General features: G+C 46.3%; 1 protein-coding gene and 1 long non-coding RNA gene across 2 annotated transcripts in view; one reads left to right on the forward strand and one right to left on the reverse strand.

Moving 5' to 3' along the window:
• The window catches only part of mtt (mangetout), a 60573-nt gene that overhangs the window by 14399 nt on the left and 18344 nt on the right, over positions 1-27830 (forward strand). Inside the window, exons 6-7 of the mRNA XM_065427571.1 lie at positions 24044-24306; positions 26530-27768. Of these exons, the coding sequence (XP_065283643.1) occupies positions 24044-24306; positions 26530-27768 (1502 nt within the window). The remainder of the gene's footprint in view (positions 1-24043; positions 24307-26529; positions 27769-27830) is intronic.
• Positions 259-26630, reverse strand: LOC135898557 (uncharacterized). The gene is made up of 3 exons (XR_010563363.1): positions 26502-26630; positions 24285-24443; positions 259-477 (listed from the first exon to the last, which is right to left on the reverse strand). It is a non-coding gene; the product is annotated as an uncharacterized lncRNA (long non-coding RNA).

Below are 27830 nucleotides of genomic sequence, written 5' to 3' on the forward strand. Positions count from 1 at the left end.
AAATAACAACCTCACCAGGTAACTTCCTAAAGAAAGAAACAGTTATGCTACACATGGCGCCGTCAATAATCATTTCGCCGACTGTTTCTTTCGCGCTGTTTTTTGTGTACAATGTTGGCCTACAAACAACCCGGCTCGCTGTTTTGAAGGTCCTGGGATAATCAGCATGGGTAAAATTGATTGGTACGTATGAGCTAATTCAAAGCCACGTGAATCTCTCGTTCACCACTCAGCCTTCAGCACTGCATTTATTTTTGTGTTTCCCGATCACAAGGTCTTTGCAAATTTATATATCAGTCATCTAGGTGTCATTTTCGTGCCGTCGTCGTTGTTGCTTTGTCATGTCACGGCCATCACTGTCGTGTCAGCGTTGTCATCGGGCCACCGCTTTCGCCATCATCGTCGCATCGCCTTTGTCATAGTGGCGCCATCTTTTAAATATTTATGTTTTAACGGTCAATCTGATCACGGAGTGACCTGAAAAAAAAAAGACAAGCAGAAAAAAGACGGTTATTTTTTCAAAGTATGAAAAGCGTTTTATTAAATGTACTACATAGTGTACTTGTACCCTAAATCTCCTGCGACGTCTGGACTAAGCTTACGATTCATGACCACAAGCATTAGCTGGAAACTCTCTTTAATGCCATTCACTTGTGCAGTGAGTTTGCCAACCAAAAACATAATCTCGTGTTCTGATAAGTACACCCTCTCTTTTACAGGCTTTCTTTGCATTTTGCCTGCAAGGCACAATTTTAATTTTTCGCCCGATTTAGCGTTACCGCCAAGGAACGCAACCAGCTCGTGTCGATGTGTGGGGCCTGGAGTGTGCAAACAACTTCACTGAATTGTTTACCTTCCTCGTTGAGCCGGCATTTAGCGAACACGGCGCCCTTGTTTTCCCAAGGCTGTTCTTTTTCCCAGGCTTTAGCTATCCGCAGGCGCCGTCTTTGAAGTTTGATTTTTCATAGCTTAATTTTACAGCCTCAACCGCCGCAGCGCTGTTGAAATTATCCGCGGATATCGAGCTAGCAGACATGTTTGCCGTCTTGGTGGGGATTGTGTCAATTTTGTGGCAGGTTGCCGTTCTGCTACCACGTTATCGTGCAATATTTCTTTTGCTTTCCTCTGCTGCAGTACACGGTACTTTCCAGTCTATTCGGCGGCCATGTATAACGTCCAACGAGGATCAGATCATCCTTCTCCTCTTCTTTAATAGCCTCGCCAGAGTTCTTCCTTCTACGGAGAGTGGAGAGCGATCTGAAGATTCTTCTAGGATTTCCCGACAGATATTTAGCGCTAAATGTACGGAACAATATGTTTTTGGCGTCATCGTGATATAAAAACGCCATATGTTGGGCACCGCTACTGACAAAATGGTACGTGGGCCTCGGTAATAACTGCTTCCATTTGAGCCCATCCGCAACAGCACCCAGCGATAATAGGAAATTCTGAGACACACAATTTCACAAAATTCGGCGTGTTCACGTTTTTTTTTTGTAGGAAGTGGTGATAGAGAAAGTTTTGTCTGCTGTCCCATCAGCAAGCTATAGCAGAAATATGAAAATTAAACAGCTGCGGTATTTCAGAATCGCCCATACTGTTCTAACTGTGATGACAGTGTTTACGGAAGTAGATTTCACGCACCCTGCTGTACCATTCATTCAATGCTTTCGTGCACATTGTATTTCCATGTTATCGTTGTAATCTTCCACACCTGCTTGTTCGCCGCATTCAAAATCATTGCTGCGCTAAGGCGGTGCATAAGCGGGGAGGAAAAAAGTTTGCATGGTCAGAACATGCGTAAAAGCGTAGTCTCCGTTTTATTCTGGAAGACCCAAACGGTGAACAGGGAATATTTCTTTCTCATTAGATCTAGTCATATTGAAAAGCAATCAACCACCTGTGCGAATTATTCACGCGTATTTATAAAATAATTCTTCTTTCTGCGTAGAGCACATTCCTTTCCACTCAATAAACATAGCCAATTGTATGAGCCTCTCGTAAAATGCGTTCAGAGCTGGATGACTCGTCGAATTCTCCTAGTCAAGGGAAAAATGATCGGTCACTTTTAAAAGAAATGTCAGTGGACATCTACTTCGACTTCAAAATTTATTTTATTACGCAAGCTCCTGTAGGGGTTGGAGGACGGGACGTCGGGATGAAGACCCAAACTTGGGAGTATTTATTCTACATTATGTAAAGGGAGGTGAGTGACAAGTAACAGACGTACAGTCATTACGGGCCGGCAGCAACTCGGACGCTGCGGCCCGCGGCAAGAAGTTCGAGAGAGGTGAATCAGGGAATCAGGGCATGTCGCAGAATGCTCAGGTCTCTCTGGAAGGCTTCTTATAAACCCTTCGAGCACTGGAAGTCACGTCATGTTTGACCAATGGGAGAGTCCGCTGCGATGACGCCACTTTCAGCCAATGGTAGGCGCCCGTGTCGCGGTGTCACACCTGGCGGCTCTCTGCGGTCTTGCCTCGCAGACTGGCAATGCACTTCTTCTAACGAGGAGAAGGGGAGGGTTGCTCATGCTCCATTGTCCGAGGCCCACCTGCTAATCCCGGCGGCGTACGAACTTGTTGGCACGTGAACTTGTTGCCTTCAACTTGTTTGCTCGGCCGCTCCTCTGGAATGTGCTTTCCTGCTTCGGCATTCCTCAATTAGCTGTGCTGCGATTCGAAGTGGTTTGGGGAACTCGAAGTAATCGCAGGAAACAGCTCCATATCTAACAGCTCGTCCTCGCCCCGGTAGTTCTGAGTGGCCGGTGAACTCAATTCGCTGGCCATGAGGAACGCTGATAGAAGCTGCAGGGTACTGGGGTCGAGCCTCGTTTGACAACCCTCGGGATCCTGGGCCCCGGAGAACATACGTCAAACAAACCAAACAACACAGCGCTGCACCACGCGTAAGCGCAGGCTCTTCACCCCTGACTCGCCAGGCTATTACTGAGTCAAAATCAACCCTGATCTTTTAGTTCCCCAATTTTGACAACAGTTCCAACCACCCTTCCAAACAGCTATCCATTTCTCCTCGATTGCGGACAAGACCGGACCACTATTGTTGTTGCAAAACAAAAAGGTCGCCGACGATGCGAAAAACAAATGAAAACAGCCGAACATAACTTAAGTGGCCTAACTACACGAACAGCATGTTTCCAATCTATCGCAGTGGCGTACTTATCGCACGTAATGGTGCCACTGAACAATCTGGTCAACCTCACAAGTACGTAATCACAAGCGCACTAGCCTTGTGGTCACTAAACAAAACGCGTACTTGCGTTGTAGGCAACTTTTCACTTACGCTTACTCACGTTTCTTCCCTGAAAGTCCTACAGGACACGTGACATAAACGAACCATTAAACTTGCGGGACTTACACACTCCGCAGAACTCTTAAAATAATGCGTCTTTTAATAACTCGTTCCACGCACGCTCACTAAAGAAGTCAGAATACGGCTGCCCTCCACACACACTAGCAACCCAGTCATAAATCTGCTTCCTTCCGTCCACACAGGACACGCGCTAACGAAACTAAGAACGCTTCTCCGTGCAAATCATGCACTCACTGAAAGTCTACACGCTTAACCTTAGAAAATTCAACACTTAAAAAGAAAGAAGGTTAAATAACACTCGCGCTTTACCATAGGCCTTTCGACGATAACCTTGACCTTCAGGTTACTCTCACACACAAAAAAAGCCCATCTACTTATTAATGAACATCTCGCGAGACTACAGGTTTACCTAAAACGCATCTTTCAAATCTCGAGCTTCTCGAACGAAAACATAAACAAAGCTCAAACCTTACATATTGAAAGAAATCTCAGTCTCAAATCGCGAAAACTTTCTGATGCTCAAAAATAAAAAAACAACACACTTCATTTCTACGGAAGCTCTCTTGGCTTCCCGTTCCCGATTGCTTACGACTGACTCATACTTTCAGCCTGACCCGTCCTCGCGGTGGTCGCGGCTTGAAAGCTACTCTGGCTGCCGAGAGACAACAAAAGGGCTGACTAACTATCAGCTCCCCCAAGACGTTACGGTCTCCTGCCAATTTGCGTCCTGGCGCCCCGCTTTCAACACGAACTCGATTGACCGCGTCGCTACTCCCCACCTGGTCTCGTCCTGCCACCTTGCGTTTCTTCGAACTGCACGCTGAGCTATGAAAAGAACTGCGGAACGACGAGGAGTTTAACAGCCTCGTGCCCTCTGTCCGCGTCCGTGCAGAACATTCTTCGCGGTCCCCCTTTGACCGGTGGCTCGAACGTTCTGGATGCGTCAACATCGTCCTAGACGACCGCACCTTCTTCCTCGCGCCCTGCCCTTTTGGGTTTCTCGCCATTTTTGGCGGCGCTACATTAATTACCGACTTTCGGTCTTTACCGCGCTTCTTTTTACGGCGCTTTCTCTTTGCATTCGCCTTCATGTCGCCTTCTCGTGCCTCGTGCTGGCCGGTACACATTTCGTCGGCCCGGATCAGTCTCTTACCCGCACAGTCTGAGTGATTCTCACTTAAATCAACACTCTCTCTGCCTCGACTGGCGGACAGCTCAACCGACTCTGGCACAATGCAGCAGGCTTTACTCGAGTTAGACAACTCGCACTCTTGCGAACTGCCCTCTACTACATTGCCCAGCGCACGCTGTGCATCGACACACAGCCCGTCGGTATCCATCGCTGTCTCACGCGCACAGTCCGAATGATTAACAACGGAATCATCCCTATCTAGGCTATCTAGACTGGCGGAGAGCCGCACCGATCCCTGAACAATGCAGTTGTATTCTCTTGAGCTACGCAGCTCGCAATCCTGAGAATTACCCTCAACTACATCACTCAGCTCGCACTTCACTTCTGCACGCAGATCTGACCTGACATGGGTGTTCGCGTCTGTCGCGTCAGCAGTACCCTTTTCCTCGCTAGCAACCTCGCTAACCTTACCAGCGACGCACACGCTCGGTAACTGTGCCAATTTGTTCGCAGCTGGCCTAGCTGTCTCTACAGTCATCTGTTGGCACAGCACCTCGTCGCTCTCCTTGCGGCCTTTAACGGCCTCTGTTGCCACTAAGGCATCGTTAGCAGCTAGCCTTTTCCCTTCACTTATGAATCTGCAGCCAATCTCACAGGCACTACTCTTTTCGTCGGCTTCTGGCGAAAATCTGCTAGACGTTTCCTCATTCTTTCGCTCTGTACTACCTACAGAATTCTCAGACAGCCGTTGTCTCTGTGCCATCAACTGATCACAATGCTGTATCTCTTTGATCAGTGCTGCCTTCTCTCTCTCATACTTTTGCTCTCGCTCACGTTCGCGTTCATTCTCACGTCCGTGAAGCTCACACCTAAGAGTAAGTTCTTGAAGCTCATGCTTCCGTTCATTCTCGCCTTCTTCACGCTTATGCTTACTCCTAAGTTCACGACGCTCTCGCAAACGTACACGACGCACACGCTCCCGTGGCTCCTGTATCACCTCCCAAGCAAGCTCAATGCTTTTCTCATCATTGCCACTATCGTTAATCGCCTTTATGATAGCTGGCGTTTCCATCCGTTCGTCCGCCTCAACTCCCAAATCGTCGCACACCAACAACAAGTCTAACCTCGTCAACCTTCTAAGATCCATGGCAGCTGCCCCGACAGGTGGTTAAAACTGTTTTCCTTAATTAATTTGTGCAAACACACAATGCATCAAACTCCCGATTCCCAGAACTATCAAAATTGAACACACAACCTTTGAGTCTGGCGAATCATAAGGAAAAAAACCACGCGCTCACTTACGGTTGCAGCACCCTGCCATCCGGTTCATTCGTCCGCTGTTCCCGGTTCCTCCGGACTCCCTGGGTCGAAGGCTCGCTCCTTCTTCGCTACTCCCAGTTTCTTCGGACCTCTTTCGACGAAGGCTCTCTCTTCTTCGCTCTTCCCGGTTCCTTAGGATCTCTCTTGACGAAGGTTTATCCGTAGCGCTGCCACCAGCTGATGCATTCGGAGGCGATCCTACCGCTGCCAACCAGATGTAGGGGTTGGAGTACGGAACGTCGGGATGAAAACCCAAACTTGGGAGGTTTTATTCTACATTATGTACAGGGAGGTGAGCGACAAGTAACAGACGTACAGTCATTACGGGCCGGCAGCAACTCGGACGCTGCGGCCCGCGGCAAGAAGTTCGAGAGAGGTGAATCAGGGAATCAGGGCATGTCGCAGAATGCTCAGGTCTCTCTGGAAGGCTTCTTATAAACCTTTCGAGCACTGGAAGTCACGTCATGTTTGACCAATGGGAGAGTCCGCTGCGATGACGCCACTTTCAGCCAATGGTAGGCGCCCGTGTCGCGGTGTCACACCTGGCGGCTCTCTGCGGTCTTGCCTCGCAGACTGGCAATGCACTTCTTCTAACGAGGAGAAGGGGAGGGTTGCTCATGCTCCATTGTCCGAGGCCCACCTGCTAATCCCGGCGGCGTACGAACTTGTTGGCACGTGAACTTGTTGCCTTCAACTTGTTTGCTCGGCCGCTCCTCTGGAATGTGCTTTCCTGCTTCGGCATTCCTCAATTAGCTGTGCTGCGATTCGAAGTGGTTTGGGGAACTCGAAGTAATCGCAGGAAACAGCTCCATATCTAACACTCCTAAGCGAGCGTTTTGTACAGAGTCGCCCTTCACAGTTTTCGTTACAGACCGATTTCAGTACTCTTGTACGCTCTAACGTTTATGATTTTCACCAATCCGACGCTTGTGTCCTTTTACGAAAGTTGTTACCGCAAACGTTACTTTCTTTCTCGCCCTAGTCAGAACTGCTAACAGAACCGAAGCGTTCGCGCTTGCTCTTTCTTATGATTTTCTTCTTAGCTGCACCAAATGAACAATGGCGAGAACATTGCCGGTAATTTCTCGTTGCCAGATCCCGCGCACTCAGTTACTCCTGTAAAGGGTGCACCGCCGTAAATATAGGCATGCTGAGGCAAAGCCGCCGTACGCACACTTTTGCGAAACGGAGCGAGTTCGCTTGGGCTAAGCATGGCTGGCGCGCACGAGGCCACGGTGTCTGCAAGGAGGCTTCGCTGGTGCCCAAGGCAGGAGCGACGATGCCCTGCAGTGCAGCACAGGACTAACAAGCAGACGCAAACTCAAGCAATCGTTCCCCAGAAGCGGGCAGCCGCGTCTGGAAGGTCGAGCCATCGAGCAGCCGGGGGTCTTGCAAAATATGCTAATGCCACCTTCGGGGTAAATTGCGCCTGGTCGTCTGTATACCGCACAGGGGGTGAAAAGGGTTAGGTGCCGCTGTACTCGGACCGGAGCGGCGTCATACGATATCCCGGCTCAAGTTCTTCCCCTTTGCGTAGTTTCATGGTTGCGCCATTATCATTTAGTGGGCTAACATTTCGCGCTGTGCCTCGTCAACACCCAAGTACTGAGCTGCTGAGATTATTTTCTTTACATTTCACAGTTCATTCAGCTTCTAGATGAGATAACTGACGCGTAATAAATAGATGGAGCGCGAGTAGTAAGCGAATTAGCGCTGACTGAATATTTATTTATTTATTTATTTATTTATTTATTTATTTATTTATTTATTTATTTATTTATTTATTTATTTATTCTATACTGTCAATCCTGGCAGGGATCGTAACAGAAAGGGCATTCAGAAAAGTAGATTGACATACAAACATGACAATCATAAACGGTTCAGAAATGCACATTATTACATTGAATGAACTTATACATCAGCAGGAGTAAAAAATATACAATGAGGTTCGTGCTGCAAGATTTGGGTTGGACGGATAAATGTGCCACAAAATGCAAAACAAAGGTAGTAACAAAGTGATACTGACAATAAACAAAATAATTGCTTAGATGTGATTTATTCGTTTTCAACAAGCGTGATAAAGGCAGTTAGTGATGAACTATTAACAGAGCTCACGTTCAAAGTGTTCCAATCCCGTATACTCTGCGTAAAGAATGAATACCTGAAAATGTCAGTACGGAATAGAAACTCCCTTAGTGTGTGGGGGGGTTTATGACGTGTTTTCCTAGTTTGAGATTTCGTTATGTATCGTGAGGTATCCAGATGTAATTGATTGTTTATAAGTTGGTAAATGGTATTAAGGCGCGCTAGTTTTGCTCTGTTTTGAAGGGTTAGCATCCCGGATTGTTTGAGTATTTCTGTCGATGAGTCTTCTAGCCTATGTTTGTTAAAAACTTATCCGAGCGCCTTTCCCTGAACACCTTCAAGTTTTTATGCGAAGCATATTACGAGGGCTCAACCCAGCTCCTCAGGCGCGGCGGTGACCATGAAATCACGTGACACCGTGACGTCACGACAGAGGAGAAGTGGCTTTGGCTCAACTCTTGCAAGACGGGCTGGGTGGGAATCGAACCAGGGTCTCCGGAGTGTGGGACGGAGACGCTACCACTGAGCCACGAGTACAACGCTTCAAAGCGGTACAAAAGCGCCTCTAGTGAATGCGGTGTTGCCTTAGAAACGCGCTGTTTCTAAGGCGTGCGTCTCTTGCTCAGGCGCACATTTCGTTGCCGCGCCGAACGCTGCTTTGCTCGACGCTCACCGCGTCCAATGCGGGGCGCGTAGTCGCTGCCCTGTAGCCCATTGTCTTACACCCCTTGGCGGGTCGACGGGAACGCTGTCGCGTTCCACTCTTGAAGGCGAAGAAGTAATGCATGAGTTGTTTCTTCGTCTAGCCGAACCAAATATAGCCAAGCAACAGCAGTTCACCAGGCTAAACAGTGGTTCAACAACTAAAATAAAGGCTAGTATGCTTCGCATCCTGGGCTTAACCTTACCTAAGCCACAGCCATTTTTTTAATCAGCTTGTTAGTGAAAGCAAACCAAACGACATTTGCATACTCTAGTACCGGTTTGACAAATGTTTTATATGCTAGTAGCTTTATATCAGATGGTGCTAGTCTGAGGCATCTATTAATGAAAAATAACTGTTTTAGTGCGGTTTCCGTGACTTTGTTAACGTGAGCATACCATCTGAGGTCAGAGGTTAGTAATATTCCTAAGTATTTGTATTCACAGACCGAAGCAAGAGGGATGTTGTTTTAGTGTGTACTGAAAGATTGATCTCTGTTTCTTCCTGGTTACAGATAATAGAACAGATTTTATAAGGTTAATAGTCATCTGCCAATCTTCGCACCACTTGGTTACTGCTGCTATGGCGTTATTTAAAGCTATATCATCGATGAGAGAGTTAATTTTTTGATATAGTACGTAGTTCTGGGCAAACAGTCTAATGTTGTTTAAAATGCTAGCAGGAAGGTCGTTTATAAAACTTAGGAATAACACTGGGGCTAAGACGCTTACTTGTGGTGCACCTGATGTGACATCAGCTGTGAAGGATTTCTCGTTGTTAATTTCGACTAACTGAGTACGGTTAGTGAGGTAATCAATAATCCAGTCTAAAATTGGGCCAGTTCCTAAAGTTAGTTCAAGCTTCCTAATAAGTTTTGGGTGTGACACACAGTCGAAGGCTTTCGAAAAGTATAAGAAAATGAGGTCGACTTGTTCGTGGTGATCAATAGAGGTGGTTAAGTCATGCACGAGTTCTGTTAGTTGAGTAACAACAGAAAGTTTCTTACGAAAGCCATGCTGTAAAGGTGTTAGAATTTGGTTATCTTCTAGATAGGTTGTTATGTGCTTTAAGATGATGTGCTCAAGTAGCTTGCATATTGTGCTGGGTAGTGAGATTGGTCTGAAGTTTAAGGGATCTGATTTGCTTCCTGATTTATGTATTGGTGTTGTTTTAGCTATTTTCCATTATTTAGGAAAGGTGCAGGATGAGAGGGATTTGTTAAAAAGTATTACTAAGGACTTCGCAATCCACTCGGCATATCTGCGCAGGAATGTGTTAGAAATATTATCAGGCCTCGGTCCTTCTTTAGTGTCTAAATTTAGTAGAAGGTTTAAGACTCCAGATCGGTAACAGTAAGGGGCCCTAGTTCCTTGCCGGTGCAGGGGCTATTGCGAGGTGCATTTCCATCGTCTGTAGTGAAAATGGAACAAAAGTAGTTATTTAGTGTGGTTGCAGTATTTCGGTTTTCCTTCGAGAACGGATGGCTTTCATTATGTACTTTAGGATATAAGTAACACCAGAACCTTTGGGGAGAATCTTTTAGGAAATTTGTTAGCGTGTTTGAAAAATAGAAAGTTTTAGCTATTTTGATTTCAGATTTTAAATCGTTAATGACCAATGTTAATTTTTCGGCTGTTCCTTTTGATGGGTGGCGTCGTTGCGTTTTTTTCAGTCGTCGGGCCTGCCGCTTGGCATGAATTACCGTTCGAGTAATCCATGGATTATTCTTTCGCGTTATTTTAGTCTTGGTAGGAACGAAATTAGTAATGCAGTACGATAGAATATTTTTAAACGTACGCCATAGGGTTTCCATATAGGTATTAGTGTCATCTGAGAGTTAACGGAACAATGGTAGCTCTTCAGATAATGTGTCAAGTATGTTAGTGTCATCAGCTCGGCTGTAGTCAGGATATGTTATTGTTGATCGAGTAGAGCGTGTAGTGTAATGAAACGGGACAGAATACACTGTTAGTTTGTGGTCAGACAGGCCTTCTAGTACTTATACGTTCGCGTCATAAGGCAAATTATTGCTCAGGAACACTATATCTAAAATGTTAGAGCTAGTTCCTTGTACGCGGGTAGGTTCTGTTACGATGTGCGTGAGGTTGAAAGAAAGCATTATAACGAGAATAACTTCCGCGCAAGGTGAAGGATGTTGCAGTGTATTACAGTAAGTGTCAGGAACATTGGAGTTCCCTAGCAATATTAGTCAGGCGCCCTTAACATGACGTTGTATGTAAGTACACAATGATTGAAATATGTCTGAATCAGAACAAAGGCTGAAATAAACGCATCCAACAATGATAGCGCTACTAGAAATACAGAGTTTGCAAAAAATCGCTTCCACTCCCTCAACTTCAGGCATTGTTACGAAAGGGACTTCATCTTTTATTAACAAAGCCACGCTTTCACCACGTGTCGGTCGGTCCTTACGAACTATAGCGTAGTTCGGGGGAATTATTTCAAAATTGTTAATGTCTTTTGTTAGCCAGGTTTCCGTAATGGCAAGGAAGCAGGGCTCGAAAACCACTAGTAATGACTCAAGGTGACCGAACTTGTTGACAATGCTACGCGCATTTATGTTCATGAAAGTTATTTGGGACGTTGATGGCGGCACGGGCGTAGGGGTCGTGCTTCCGTGTCCTGGTTTTTTGTTTTGTTTGAAGCACGTGTAACAGGGCTCACGTCTTTTTTTACATCGTCCCAAATATATAGCTCCCGTTTATCTTTAGTTTTTCATAAACCAGAGAGACTTTATCGCCTTAATTTATTTACTTTTTTTGTTTGCCGTATTTCCGTAAGTTTCTTCTGATGTCGCGAACGTGGGGTAAAAAATTTTCACTGATGGTAAACGCAGTCCCCTTTAGTTTGTGACAATTTCGCAAGATTTTCGCTTTGTCCCTGAAATCTAGAAGCTTCAGTATTTTGGTCTTGTTTCGTTTTCTTCCGGTCTAGCTAATCTGTGGGTGCGCTCGATCGCGACTTTGTCCAATTTCAAGAAATCTTTGACAACCTTTTTATACACTGAGCGCTCCAGCGACTCGTTATTTTCGTCTTCTTCTTCTGGCATATCGTAGACTATGAGAGTCGACCTTCTGGAGCGATTCTCGATGTCGTCTAGCCTTAGTTCCAAGGACCTGTTCCGTACACGAGAAAAGCTTGTCTTAAAGAAAGCTAAGCGCTCTAATTTCTTGTCGATTGATGTTTACCGTTCTTCTTTTATTACTTTTCTGTCCTCTGCAATCTGTTGTAGCTGTCGTGAAATTTCCGCCGTATTGGGTCCGGAGTTAGTTCCAACATCGCCGGCAAGCAATAGCAACTTTGTTACGTACACTATGTCAGACACTGTATCGAGAAGTACCGCAGGGCACGACAGCACGACAAGACAACGCTCGCAAGAACGAGCGCATTTTCCAAAGCGTTTTCTTACCTGCACGAGGAAGACAAGCGGATTATTCATCTGTGCGGAAGCTCAGCTGCCGTGCCCTTTTCAGGCAAGTCTAAAGTCAAAGTCATTTTTCAAGATCTAAACGTGAGAGTTTGTGGAAATGAAGGCTTCTCATTCATTTACATTTATTTCTGGCCACGGATAACATACTTGTAAAGAAATAACGGAATGACATTTCAGGTATAGCTTAATTAGTATAGTCATTATTTCTTGGTAATTGTTTTGCTGAGCTATGAAGCACTGAAACCAGCGCATCAAAAACGTGGCTATATGCTATACGTTAAGGCTTAGAAATATTGACTGTTGGGTTTGTTGGTACTCGAGGAAGTATGGCGCAAACGAACAGGGACGACATGTTTGAGTATGGATTACGAAACACGACCAACAGTCAGTACTTCTAAATCACATCACTAGCTCCTTGGGCTCTTTTCCGCGTTCTCGTCCCTGTTCGTTTACGCCATTCTTCCTTGAGTACGTTAGGGTTCCCGAGCTTAAATTAGGATTCTGAAGCATCAAAGAGAGCCTAGCATATATAGTACGCTGAGAATTACAGGGTTAGTTAACCCTATATATACAGGGTGATTAAGGTTAACTGCCGGAAGTTATTCAGGTTCGATACTTACAGTAAGAGCATCACCAGATAAAAATTCTTCCCCATATTTTCGGTATACAATGTCATTATTATCAGATGACCATTCGTGATAATTATATTTAAGTGGTATTAGTGTGAGCGGATTGGGAATGAGTAGTGAGTGGCAGGCAAGAAGCTAAAAAAAGGCACTAATAACACTGAAAGGGCCGTTGTCCCAGCCTTTCATCTAATTAATTGATCTCTTCCTCCCTGCTGTAGCCTCTAACACTTATCGGCATAGACGCCGCCTATGAGGGAGGGGGGGGTTACATATCCCCCCCCTGGCGATACCGAAGCCTCCCCCCCCCCCCAACGTGTCATTGCCAGAGTTTTGTCAGCCATATCGTTTGAGGTTTGTTTCGACTTGCCTCGACCTTCTCAATTAAAATTTTATTGTGGCTAATGGCTTACCGCATCATTGTTGGCGCGGACGTGCACGGGTTTTAATTCATGCGTTCTCTTTATTTCTGCAAATCCTGACAATAGGAGAACAAGCGCATTAGAAGTACCAGCGGCGGCTGCATCAGTCGTGTTTGCTCACTTCAACATGGTTTTAAATTTCTACTGTAAACACCATGCACATATACAATATATTTAGATACATACTCAGGACAAAGTTTATTATATGTTTGAAACAGGAGCATGTAGCTAATTAACAATTATTTCTAAAGGTATAGATAGTATGCCTAGAAAATGAATATGTTGCTGTATGTTCACCTCGCTTCAAATTGATTTGCGTGCTTTTTTGACCTTGCAAAAAAAAAAAAAGAACTGCAGACTTTAGTCTGCAGTTCCATGACAAATGCTCTTCGGCAGAGCATTTTATGAATGGTGTGTGAAATGCACATGAATGATATTTGTTTTAGTATTGTTTCTCTTTCCACTAAGCAATGCTAACGACTCGTGAAAAAGAAAGCAGAAACTCTTCCATTTATTAGGGATGGAAACATCGTCACTTGCATGCAAAGGTGTCCCAATGAACTATGATACACTAAGATTTAAAAATGAAAGTGAAATTGTATTACTCGAAGAAAACCTAGTGCATATTGTTTCCAGTACAGTGCAGTAGCCGTCAGTAACTTTTTCGTTCCTGAGATTTATTTAGATAATTGGAAATAACTATCTAACTCGAGAGGTACTATCCTAATTATAGAAGTGTCAATGAGGCATTTTTAGGCACAGCCAAAGGATATATAACAGCAGTATATTCAGCGACGTAGTGATTGCGTATTAATTTTTTTCCGGCTGATAAATAAACTTGGTCCATGACAAAGACTTGGCAGTTTGGACACTCTGTACAATTCTCTCAATAACTGAAATGAGGCCACGCCAGATTCACTCGAAATCAGAAATAGCAGTCATGCGCAGCAGCACTTAGACTCGAACGAGAAAGTGAGAGAGAGAGAGAGAGAGAGAGAGAGAGGGGGGGGGGAGAGTGAGGAGAGAGAGGCTGCAGTTTCTCAGTTTCTACGGAAAGGCGAAGCAGTAATAGTGATAGCGAAGTATACGACAATTCCACGAAGGATGATTACACCACCGAGAGACGTCATATGCTTGGCGGAGCGAGAAGACTCACGCTGTGAAATTGAACTGTATCCTACTATGAGGTCTTGTAAACATTCATTTAAGGCCGTCATTTCAGTGAACAATTCTTCGAGGTTACACGAAGTTTCTTCAAGTGCAACTGGTGAGGAAGTCATATATATATATATATATATATATATATATATATATATATATATATATATATGGGGTTCGGGAAACTGCACCCCCTCCCCGAGAAAAATGGAAACTTCCCGCCTGTGCCTATCGGTGTATATATTCTACGTGTTTGTCTTTTGTTCCTCTTTGCTTTTACGTTTTCATGTCATCAATTTGCAAATGTGCGCATGATTCAAGTACAAATGGAACGATAACACTGTCTTTTGGAGTCCCTTTTGGCGTTCTTTGGTCAGCGTGAATTTTGGTTGCATGCAATGGATTTGGGGCATCGAGCTTTAGTTTAGCTCCGAGATTATAGAAACGGAGCAGCTAGCGCAAGTGAGAAAATCTCGTTCGCGGATGACTCGCGTACACGCATACATTACCGCGTTCTAAATAAAAGCTCCGGAAATTACAGCGCGCGATTCACCCCACGAGAGAATCGACTGCGACGGTGACGAGGGCGATCGCCGTAATGCCCCCCGCGTTTGAGTTGCGCGCTGGCACGGCAACTGGGAATAAGGAGCGGGCCTTGCGCCGCGCGTTCGCCGTACTATACGCGTAGCGATCACACATTGGCCGACGTCATCACCATCGTCGTCTTGCTGGATTTAGGCCTTTCGATGTTCCGCGAGAGGAGACTTGCGCAAGACGTGAAGTTTTAACACCAATTATGCACCGTGTTATATAATTTTGTTCGGAGCTACTTGCGTCATCGTAGTATTTAATTGCGTCGAGGAGATAGAGACAGACAGAGAGAGACAGACAGACATGCAGAAAGCAAAAAGGAAAGAAAAAAAGGAAAAGGTCCCCAAGAGCTTTCATGTCTTTCTTTTTTCGGTTTTGAGCGCAGCGTGAACTAAGGCATTGCTGGAGCTTCTGTAAAGATGCGTTTTTTCGCTGAATAGTCACGAGAATAGACAAACACGAAAACGCACGACTGCTAATTTCTAGCTTTGTAACCACTTCATCGCACTTTTTTTTTTACAATTATTGTGCGACCGCTTATTTTATCTTATTTTTTGTCTCGTGTTCCTGGCTGGGGCGCTCAGATGTAATCGCTATGAACCTTCACATCTTTCATCGTCGCTTGCTCCTTTAACAATGCATTAAAAATTCTTTACGCAGAGCTATACGACATATGACTGCGTTGCATGCATATACATCCAAGATTTTCTTATACAATTTTCCAAAGTCTTTCTTCGTTCTTCTTTCTTTTATTTTTATTTTGCTTCAACCCTTTATGTCACTCGTACGGCACGAAGATTTCTTTAGTGCATCTAGCTATATCGATTTAGTACATTAATACTTCTCGTCTCTTTTGTGTGCGACGTCTAAATGGCGCAGACATTCACTGCCGAAGAAATGGAAATCTATGCGCAGCATTAAATGGATGCGATGTGTTATTTCACATTGGTATTGTCGCCAGGCACTTTAAACTGCAGGAAGACAATGAAATCACTGAATCAGATTATTAAATTATTTAAAGACGTAACAGTCAGCCTCACCGCCAACCATGCAGATGAATGAATTAATCGTTTATTTCTACAATGCAACATGCACTGTTGTGGCGGAAAAGCAGAAACTCTGTTATTTCTTTTGTGTGTTCACGGAAAGGTTTCACCAGCGATGCTACCGTGATCGTTGTCGTCCTGCGCCAGAGAACACCATCTTATGACTGCGAGTTTTCCACATTCATCACCCCACCTATATACAGCACTCTGCCGTCCTCGACTGCGCTTCCCCTTCTTCCCTTGCCGCCCACACTGTAACCCTAACGGTCCCCCGGTTATCTGCACTACGCATTACTTGGCCTGCTCCGCTCAATTGCTTCCTCTTAACGCCAACTAGTATACCGGTTTACCATGTTTGCTTTCTAACCGACAGCGCTGTGCTCCTGTATCAACGTTACTACAATCAGTTTTTATTCCAACGCACCTTGGTCCGTCCTTAACTTCATCCCAAGCGTCTTTGTTAACTTCCAAGTTTCTGCTCCACATGTCATTATCGGTGGAATTCAACGGTTGTACACTTTGCAATGATTATGCCGTAAGTCCAGCTAATTCTGCTCGTTTTCCGTTAGCGATTCCTGTTAAACTCAGTAACATTTTTAATTCACTCTGATTTCGGATAAAAGCCTGAACTTCCGTGGCTATATCTGCGTTTTCCGGGTACCGCTCGCCATCGCGGCAACGCACTCATTGTGTCACGTGCACGCCAGTTCAAGACTCGCTATGTTCAACGCAGTTAGGCGAGGTGTATCACCGGATGGGCAACGTCCAAATTGCGCCTATACACACACTGCCGGTGAATTGGAAATCGATGACGCGTGAGTTTCGCTTCGCGGCAGGTGTTACTTCCGGAAAGCCCCAAACGAGACCCCAGCAGACAAACATGGCGCGCTCCTGTTGCCCCGACCTGAGATATGTATCAATAATAGAACACTCCGCAGCGTGCATTCGTTCATTACCTCACCCATTAGCATATCGAGCCCTTCTCTCGACGCTGCATGCTGGGACCTCCTAAAATGTGGTCTGGTATAAATTAGTGATCGGCAACGTTTTCCTTTTCCCGTATACTTATCCGCCTCGATTATAACACAGACGCAGCAGTGACCGGCTCCCAAATTATTGCGACTGACCAGAAGCGCGAGCAAAAAAAAAAACGAAAAGTTAATATGTCGCACGTTTCTGGTTATGTTATTTGAACTTTCTCATTGATCCAATTCCTAGTTCTGATATCAAGTATGCTTACCTTCATCTGGGGAAACGTATATTGATGGAGCCGTGCCGCTGCGTCCACAATAAGGATTTCAGATTTAAATTTGTTTCCACAGTCTCTGCTTTCGCACTGTGAGCAAAACAGTGCCGCAATGTCGAATGGAGCGTCGAAGGTTGCTAGTTATCTACGTTCTGTCTCATAATCAGTCAAAAAGAGAGCAAAGGCAGAGGAGGGGAGGGGAAGGGGTAGAATGAGCTCTGGACGAGTCCCGAGGCTCACTGCTAAGTGAAGTGCCTTATGCAGCGTCAGATTCGGCGCCCGACGATGGAAAAGTTTGCCGAATATGCTCTGCCTAAGTGCTCCTTTACAGCGAAGCTAGTAGTACGACTATAGAAGCGTTCTAAAACGTTATAGGTGAATTTTCACGGTATCCTGGGAGAACTAATTCTTTCACCTTGTTTATATCCAGAAAAAAAAAACACAAGAAAAATGAGAGGCATATTAGGGGTTATGTAGAGGCAAATTCTGAAGTACGTGGGTTATCTTGGGGGATAAGCGAATATTCCTAAACCATCGTTTTCGGCCTGTTTTGAGGCACTACATGATACGCTCATAGGTTTTTTTCACTTCTCTGAAAAAAAAGAAACCAACGGTGGCAGCAATTTCATATTTAGAGAGAGTGGAGGTCATGTTATAGGTGACGTGTACGCAGCGTTCGAAGTGTTTCGGTTAATTAGGTGATTTGAAAATAATTCCTGAATACTCGTTTTCTCCCATTTTGATGCGTTGCATATATGGCATGTTCTCAGTTTCCCTAGTCTCTTCAGTACACGAAACGGGGCACGTTGTTTATACATGGTTTGAAATAAAGCTATACGTATTCTGGGTGATGAATCATGAACATTTAAATTTTATATGTTAAGTACAGCATACAGTATATAGCAAATTACTTATACAAGAGCTCCACAACGTTAAAAAGCATATTTTACGAACCACGTAATAAGTTTGCTGTCCAGGAGAGAGGGGGAGATATGAAGAGAGAAGGGCAGGGAGGTTAATCAAGGTCGTGCCCGGTTGCCGACTCTGAACTTGGGGAGGGAGAAGGTGAGAATAATAGATAAGAAGAAAAAGTAAAAATAACAAAGATAATAAAGATGCTGTCAGTGCGAACACACCTGCACAGAAATGTTCGCTAATAGACGCAAGCGTTCGTACAGTTCAGTAGCCTTCAAGATCGCTGAAAGAAGAATTAAAATCATTAACTATAACAAAGTGAGTGCAGTTTGTTAGAAATAGCTTTATCCACGTGAGAAGGTTAGGATCTAGATTTAGTTTAATTAATTTGTACAAAAGAAGTCTGTGGCAAATTTTGTCAAACGCTTTAGATAAACCAAGAAAATACAGCCCGCAAAGGAGAACGATTCAAAATTTGACGTAGCTCGTGAGTGAATGAAGACAGTAGTGTTTCACATGAGAAAGTTTTGCGACAGCCGTGCTGAGCTGCGGTGAAAAATGAATTATACTCGAGGAATTTAACAAGGTCAGAGCGAGCGAGCGAGCGAAACAACTTTATTAGGTCCACAATAGACGCGACTAAGCTCAGAGACACCTGGCTAGGCCCACTCGGGGACCATCAGGTCAAACCTGACGGCCCTCTTGCGGGCCCTCTGGACTGCCAGGATTTGAGATGTCTGGTCCTGGGCCTTGATAAGCTTCATCATTTCCTCTTGTGTTAAAGGGGAACCGGCAGAGGCGCAGCCCTACAGGACATGCTCGAAGTTCGCATAACCAGCACACAGGGGGCAGTCCGGGCTTGGGAACCGTTCGGGGTACATTGCGTGCAGTGCCGCGGGGCTCACGTAAGTGCTTGTTTGCAGAAGGCTGAGAGTGATTGCCTGGGCCCTGCACAGCGATAGAGTGCGGCAAAGGCAGGAGTCTTCTCGAGATAATTATGCTTGCAGATCTCGTTGTACGGGTCGCCCAGGAGAGGACGCGTTACCCGGCGCACGGTCAGTCAAACCTCGTGTAGCCGAGTCCGCTTTCTCGTTGGGGTTGAACTAGGCACTTTCAATGGTTCCAAGGTGCGCAGGGAACCAGGCCAATGAGTTATGTTTGAGGTCTTTAGCATTTTGGATTATATGTAGGGCTAGGGGAGACACCATTTCCATCTGAAAGGCCCTGATAGCGGCCTTGGAGTCTGAACAAATCGTGTCATGTACACCGTCCGTCAACGCAAGAGCAATTGCAACCTGCTCTGCAACGCTGGAACTAGAAGTGTGGATGGTAGGGCAGCTGAGGACTTCAGAATCACACTCAATGACCACTGAGGAGAAGGCTTCTTCTTGAGCGTACGAAGCAGCGTCTACGAAGCATGCTCGATCTTTGTCCAAGCAGGAACTGGCGAGCAGAGTTTCACACCTGGCCCGTCTTCATCCTTCGTTGTAGGTCGGATACATATTGCGCGGCATCCGGTGCATAGAAATCTTGGGTCTTACGTCGTTTGGTAGCTTCACAGCGCCTTAGGGGCAATATAACTCCTACGAGAGTTATAAGGCCCCACCTTTATACCATACCAATGTACTTCTCTTCATTTAATTAACAAAAAAAAGGGAACACAGAACTTAGAACTTTTCAACACGTACCTCACATTCAGTCACACGAAACTAATCTTCGAAACAACGAGCTTTAGTGGTAAAAGCGCGCACATACTAGATCCTTTGTTTACGTAGCATCCTGATAATGACTAGTCACTAACGATTTTACCTTGTTGAGTGATCACGTAATAGTTCACGGTTCCATTCATTGCAAGCTATCACACCCTAAATAAGAACATGAATTATTAACCATGTACGATAAGAGGGGATTATGCAAGCATGAATGGAGACTTAGCTGAGTACTTCACTTTGTTCCTGGTTAATTTTTAGGGGTAGATCAGTTTAACCAAGCTGGCTATTATATATAAAAGAAATGTGTGCCCTAATTAACAAATACATAGCAACTATTTATGTTACAGAGCGCATATCATCAGCTTGGTTTACCAGTGCAGAGTAGCAGACTAGAGCGCGCCAGGCCAGGTCGACCTCTCTGCCTTTCCTGTCAATACATTCTCCTAAAACATCTGAACAACAAAAAGAAGACACACTTTCGAGCTGCCAAAAATTCAAACAACGCATGCGTTTGAAAAAAATACAAGGTGACGAAAAAAAACACATTTCAGCGCGTTGCAGCAGAAGCTAAGCAGAGATGCCTTTCTACGACGTTACCTAAAATGTTGCGGAATAATCCAAAGCAATTCGGGAAAACAATCAAACCACGCCGCCATAAAACTGTCTTTTTATACGACGATCCCAATAACGCTGTTCCTGAAGAAGAGGTTCCTAATGTACTCAATGGCACCTTCTTCGGTATTCATCCTTGAACCCAATGACGAACTGCCCCATCTTCCAGAATTTAATTACCCCACTATGCCCGAGATAATATTCAGTCCTCATGGCACCAGTAAACTTCTTAACAATCTTAAGTTGTCACTTTCTGCAGGTATCGATGAAATTGGTTCTAAGATCTTAAAGAATACCAAACACAGCACAAGCGTTATCCTGTCTCATATTTTCCAACAGTCTCTGTCATTAGGAGTGGTGCCACAGGACTGGAAGCTGGGCAAGATTATCCCAGTTCCAAATGAAGGTGCTACGTCATCACGTGACAGCTGTCGACCCATTCCATTAACGAGCGCGCCCTCAAAGTTCTGGGAATACGTCCTTTATTCCCACGTCAGCAAGCTTTTAATCTCTGTTGGCTTCTTTCACCCACAGCAACATGCCTTTCAAAATGGTTTATCCTGCGAGACCCAGCTTGCATTATTTATTCATGACACCAGCTCAAGCAGTGATCACAATATTCCCATAGAATCTCTGTTCCTGGAGTACAAAAAAGCCTTTCACAAGGTACCACGCAAACGGCTATTCCTTAAACTCTCGCACCTAAATCTTAACCCCTTTGTCTTCGACTGGCTCTGTGACTTTCTCACAAACAGGAAACAGTTTGTCTTTGCTAAAAGGCAGACGTCTTCGTTAGCACCTGTTATATCCGTAATTCCTCAAGGCACCATCCTCGGACTATCACATTTTCTAATCTTCATCAATGACCTGCCGACTAACATCTCCTCCTGTATTGGCCTTATCGCAGTCCTTTACCGTCATATCCATAGCTTCCATGATAATATTGCCCTTCAAAATTGTTTGCTGACAGTTGAAAACTAGTGTAGAGCTTGGTTAACGTCTTTAAACGTCAGGAAAACCTCGCGGATGGCCTTCCACCGCCGAGCTTATTACCAAACACATAGATACGTCGTTATTGGTTCCGAGTTATTTTTATTGGCATCATACAAATATCTGGTTATCAAAGTGACTCATGAACTCAACTGATCGCGTCATATAGCAAGTCTAACAAACGAAGCTAACCATGTCCTCGGCTATGTCCGGTGTAACCTTAAGTTTACCCTTTCTCTCGTAAAACTGCTAACGTGTCAAACGTTTGTCCGTCCCAAGCTGTAACGCGCATTGTTACGATCGGCCAGTGGAAGAAGCGACCTTCCAGTCTCTCCTGCCCTACAGCGACGAATCGCTTCGTGATCGAGGCTCACAATACGTCGCCTCGAGCAGACCAGCGGCGACACCAAGGCGACATGCGTGACTACGAGGCTGAAAGATGGCACTTGGTCGCCGACCCCGACGCTGGTACCGAGAAATTCTAGTGAAAGTGCGTTATACGGCGCATCGTTACGGTCACCGCTGGGCTATTCCAGGAGCCAAGACGCGCAAATTGAGTCAAGCGTGACAGCCCTGTCTACGCGCATCTCCTTCTTTCTCTGGTACAGTGAGCCGTGTGCGCCCGGGGTATTTCTCCCATGGCGCTCCGTGAACGAAGGTGCCGGAGTGATTGTGCGCACTCACGCCCTCAAGCGCTTCGATTGGAAGATGGTGTGACCACGTATTTCCCTGGCTTAGGGATAGGGAGGCCTGTGGGGAGGCTACCTCAGACACACACCTGCTCTTCCCGGTCCGCTACCACCTTCCAGCACTGGCAAGCTTGCTTGAATATGTGTATATAAACGGGCTCCTGATCGCCATTATCGGCCTCCCATGAACGTCTGCCTCGCTCGCCGGCCATCGCCCTGGATGATGCTGTCGTATGCTGTCTGACACACCCTCTCCCTTTCCCCCCCTATCCCTTCATCTTTCATCCCCCGCCCCCATCCCCAATACGCTGCACCGTACTCCCATATGGGCTGCAGAACAAGCGTACTTTCCCTCGCCCAAACCACGAAGAAGAAGATACAGGGTTTAAAATTAGATACCTTTGATGTAGCTAGTGTGTGCTCTGATGTGTGCTCGCCAGAAAGATGTAGGAGTATACTTCTCTGACCTGTAGTCCATGCTACGAGAACGATGTGCTGCGCTCCGCGCTCCGGCCAGTACGAGTAGACCTTGTTCTATGCAAATAAGTTTGTCTTTCCAATGTAACTAAACCCCCTGTTCTGTTCCTCATGCTCTCGACCTCGTAATTTTCACGAAAGAAGTAACCCTCGTCAAGAAAGCTCGGACGACGGCGTGGGCACGCTAAGCCTCCGTGTGACGCCCTGGTAGCGTACGCTAGATAGCGACCCTTTGTGTGACGCCAGGCAGCGAGGTCACGACCCCCGAACTCTACAGCACGCAGTTTGGGACCCGCATCAGATTAACCTACAAAAAGCTCCCGAGTCCATTAGATTTTATTTTATTTTATTTGATTAGATTTGATTTCTGAAATTATTCTGGCTATCCTAGCGTCTCTGAACTAAAACATAAAGCTAATCTTCACAGTTTTGAGTCTAGAAAAAAAGAAATGAAGAAATAGCGCGCCTGTCCCTCTACTACGAGTTTTATCACTCGTCTCTTGCTTGCTCGATTATCATACTTGTTCGTCGCCTTTCGCTCCGCAACACTCATTGCAAAGCTGTATACACACCACCTGCGCGCACTACTGCGCATATCAACTCGTTTGTCATTCGAACAGCGGACGAGTGCAATAATCTGCCCACCGATGCTGCGCACAGCTGCAATCTTAGCCTCTTCAAGTCATTCATCGAAGAGCACCCACAAATGTAACAACCCACCCCTCCTGTGTTACCCCATTCCACCTGGGGCATTACAGGTATAAATAAATAAATAAATAAATAAATAAATAAATAAATAAATAAATAAATAAATAAATAAATAAATAAATAAATAAATAAATAGAGTTCGCAGAAATACGGGGAACGTTATGGTTGATGTGGTGGGTAAGTTCAAAATGTGTGGTCTAATTGAGGTGTTTGCAGTGAATTATTTATGCAACAGCTCCAGAACATTACAAATGTTTTTATAATGGCGAATAATTGAGCTCGCTATTCTAGAAGAACGAGAACAGCCACCGAGATCAAATTTGGTGAAAATAGGGGCAGCATTGCTGCTCATGTGCATTATGCGAAGTTGAATGTGTGTGGATGAACTATACGGCCTTGTTAAACATTCCTTAAGAAAGCGCTCCAAAGCATTATGTGCACGCGGGAGACGCTCTAGGGAGGTTAGTCATATGCGGGCAACGTTTTGAAGTGTACAGTTTGGTTACGTGCAACTGAAATTCCTAAATGCAATTGCTCGAGAGAAACCGCTCCACTGGCAATTTGACTGTGGTTCTGCATGGTGGTATATATATACGCAGGACGGCCTCTCTATATTATGTGTGTTTTTCTTATCTGCACTAGCGATCGCCATTAAAGCTTCATGTTAACCACAAGGCACATGCGCGAGCACAATCGCTGAAGAGGTTTTGACGCTATGAAGAGTAGCAATGTAATTTAAGCTGCTGCGCAACTCCTTCGCCCTCCTGTACCCTGCGTATACGTGCGCGGGCGGCGTTTCGCCTGAACCGCGTTGCGCACCTCCGCAGGTGCAAATGGAACGGCAGCCTCGTGACGCCGTTCAACCAGCACCACCAGAGAAGCTGCACGGGCGAGGAGCGCATCAGCGACAACAAGGCCTACAAGCTCGAGGCACAGCTGCAGTTCGTCAGCAACGCCGTGCTCGCCTTCGCGTACGCGCTGCGCAGGATGCACGAGGAAATATGCGGCAACGTGACGGGCCTCTGCGACAGCATGCGGCCCGTCAACGGCACCGACCTGCTCTCCTACCTGAAGAACGTCACATTCCGAGGTGCGCTTGTCGGCCGTCGCTTATGAGCTTGATGACCCCATGTGCAGGGTAGCAGGTTAGAGTTGCGCCGGCTCGGGCCGGTCTCTCGTAGTGAAGTATTACGTGCGAAAGGCCACAGGAAAAGCAGTTGTGGGCACCTGCGATTTAATTTATGAAACCACTGGATACTTTCAGCACGTAATAGTTCAAATATCAGTGCTGCGGACGAGCCCTAATTCGTGCACTCCGCTACGCCACAAGCCACGGCACACTAACAGCGCTCCTGGTGTTTCCACTAAGTGCACCTGACAACACGCGCAGGGCGCCGTGGATAGCGAGGGAAGACAAAGCGATAATACAAGAATGGCGTTAAACGCGGAAGAATTGCTAGCAAGCTCTGTAAAATAAATTTACCACACGAATTCCCCAATGATATACTGCAAATGAAAACGGGTCTTCATTTTAACCCATCTGAAATAAAAGGAACACAGTCGGAAAGCCTTTAATTGACGTCGCGAGGGCTCTATCCACTATACTCAGTGTTGCAGCTGAGATTCAACAAATTTCCTATAAAAGAAAGGAAAAAAACACGGTATCCATTATGAGCACGTCCCGTACTATCGCGCTCAGTATCAGTTACAATGCCCGAACGCTTATCCACGCGCATTTGCGTTGACGTTCACATTGAGCTAGAAAGTAAATATTTTATACAACTACTTCGCGGGCATTCTTCAGAGAGTGAAAAACCCTCCGTACAAACATTAAATTTCTCGTCTTTTAACTAAGGCATCAGACTCTGATCGAAACCCGTGCGTGCGTTTGCCTAACGATAACTTATCTCCAGTTTTCACGCACGTTTGAGTAGGAGTGGCTCGACCTATAAAGTTGTCTATCTATTCACTATTGGGCATAGGTGTGTTGCGGGTGCGCCAGGAATTTACTATATATATATATATATATATATATATATATATATATATATATATATATATATATATATATATATATATATATATATATATATATATATATATATATATATATATATATATATATATATATATATTGCAAAGAGATCAACAAAACTTATTTCAAGCAAGATAGTACAAATCAAACGAAGAAGTGCGCCTATCCTTATGGATACACTTAATTCGCCATACCGAAGTTTCAGAGTAGAAGCAAAAAGTACATTGAGAAAGTAAGAAAGATCAGCTCACTGGGCGAGAAACGGGGACAAACACTGTAAAGCACATATGTGTAATCAGGTGAGTACGCACATATGCAGCCGACTCCAAATGTGTCCATGATATATGCAGTAGCCAATAAAAAAAAATGTCCCCCTCTATTTTTGGTCACGAACGCGTGTAACTGTATAAATATGGACTTGTAGAGAAAAAACAAACTCCAAGAATCTTTTCAGTGAGCGCCACATCTGTCAAACGCTGATCACGCCAGCAGTACGCTGACTAGCGTAGGGCCCATGAACGAGTGTCTGTAATCTTACGTGACCCATGGCGTGTCAAATATTCTGCAACCCTGATTCGCACGAATATCCTCGAAATTATTTAGGTTCGAGCTCTGAAGGTGACGAAGCCAGCTGCTATTAATCTCGAACACCAACGAAAACCAGTCCACTTGTTGTTGAATCGTTGACATTCCTCCCCTATTCGATCACTATTGATTAGATTTGAGCAAATTCTTTTTTTTTATTTTTACCTGCCGGACGTACGTCAATGCCCGAAAAGAACACTGTGCCTCCAAGAATGTGCAGAAGCGCTTTCCCTGAAAAGTTGCCCGCTGCGACTAGTGGGCTCTTCCGAGTCCCTGCATCATTTCACCAATTCCATTGATTAAATTATTGCATTTTGAATTCTATTGACTCCTTTCCTACTTCATTTTCAACTGCATTTCCACCTTTTGTGTTTCCCGTTTAGTGTTACTTGTTGAGTGTTCTATTTTCACCCTAACAGTGCTTTTCCTTGTTTTCATGTAATAATGTCGTGTCCAAGCGATCTGATTGTTTAAATAACCACTCAAAAGAATTTGTGAGGCACATTATTTTCCTGCCGTTGCTGTCATATACCAGGGGGCGGCCATCGTCGAGCTACCTAGTGCAGCAGCTTCTATGCGGCCGCTCCTTTCCTTTCTATAAAGGCGAAATATTTATTTATCTACCTTACTTATGTATTGACAAACGCCAAAAGGCCCTCCCTCACACGAACGGCGCTTGACTCCGGCGCGCAGGCCTGAGCGCCGACCACTTCCGCTTCTCGGACAGCGGGGACGGCCCGGCGCGCTACAACATCCTGCACTTCAAGCAGGTCCAGCCGGGCAGGTACCGCTGGGTGCCCGTGGGCCAGTACGTGGACGGCACGCTGCACCTGCAGCTAGCCGAGCTGCAGTTCCGGCTGGGCTCGAGCGAGCTGCCGCGTTCGGTGTGCAGCGACCCGTGCCCGCGCGGCTCCGCGCAGAAGATGGTGGACAACGAGCAGTGCTGCTGGCACTGCGTGCGCTGCTCGGGCTACACGTTCGCCGCCGAGAACGGCGTGTGCGCCGACTGCGCGCCGGGCACGCTGCCGGACGCGCACCACGAGCGCTGCGTGCCGGTGCCGGAGTCGCACATGAGCCCCTCGTCGCCGCTGGCCGTGGCCACGCTGGTGCTCGCCGCGCTCGGCACCGTCTTCACGGCGGCCACGCTGTTCATCTTCCTGCGGCACATCGACACGCCCGTGGTGCGCGCCTCGGGCCGCGAGCTGTGCTTCGTGCTCCTCGGCGGCGTCTGCATGTGCCAGGGCACGGCGCTGCTGCTCGTGCAGCGGCCCAGCACGGTGATGTGCGGCGCGCAGCGCGCCGCGCTGGGCCTCTGCTTCGCCGTCGTGTACTCTTCGGTGCTGGCCAAGGCGGTGCGCATCCACCGGATCTTCCACGCGGGTCGCCGGTCGGCCCAGCGGCCCGGCTGCATATCGCCGCGCTCGCAGCTGGCGCTGTGCGGAGCCCTGGTGTCGGTGCAGGGCCTGGTGGCGACCGTGTGGCTCGCGCTGAACCCGCCGCGCGCCGTCCACCACCACCCGACGCGCGAGGACAACCTGCTCGTGTGCCTGGCGTCGGTGAACCTGATCGGGTACACGTTGTCGCTCATCTACCCCTTCATGCTGGTCATCGTGTGCACCGTCTACGCGGTCCTGACGCGCAAGATCCCGGAGGCGTTCAACGAGTCCAAGTACATCGGCTTCTCCATGTACGCCACGTGCGTCATCTGGCTGGCTTTCTTGCCCATCTACCTGACCACCTGGCACCACGTACTCCTCAACCTCACCACCATGGCGATGGCCGTCTCTCTGAGCGGCACCGTCACCCTCATCTGCTTTTTCTTCCCCAAGCTGTACATCATCGTGCTCCACCCGGAGAAGAACGTGCGCCAGTCCATGATGGCCAAGTACGGCACGCTCAAGAACCGCGTCGAGTCGGCCACGCAGTCTGACGGTGAGCACGCTTCTGTATATCGCTGCTGTGCACGAGCCAACTCGGCAGCGTCAGTAAAGGGT

Source organism: Dermacentor albipictus, chromosome 2, assembly GCF_038994185.2.
Source record: "Dermacentor albipictus isolate Rhodes 1998 colony chromosome 2, USDA_Dalb.pri_finalv2, whole genome shotgun sequence".
NCBI lineage: Eukaryota > Metazoa > Arthropoda > Arachnida > Ixodida > Ixodidae > Dermacentor > Dermacentor albipictus.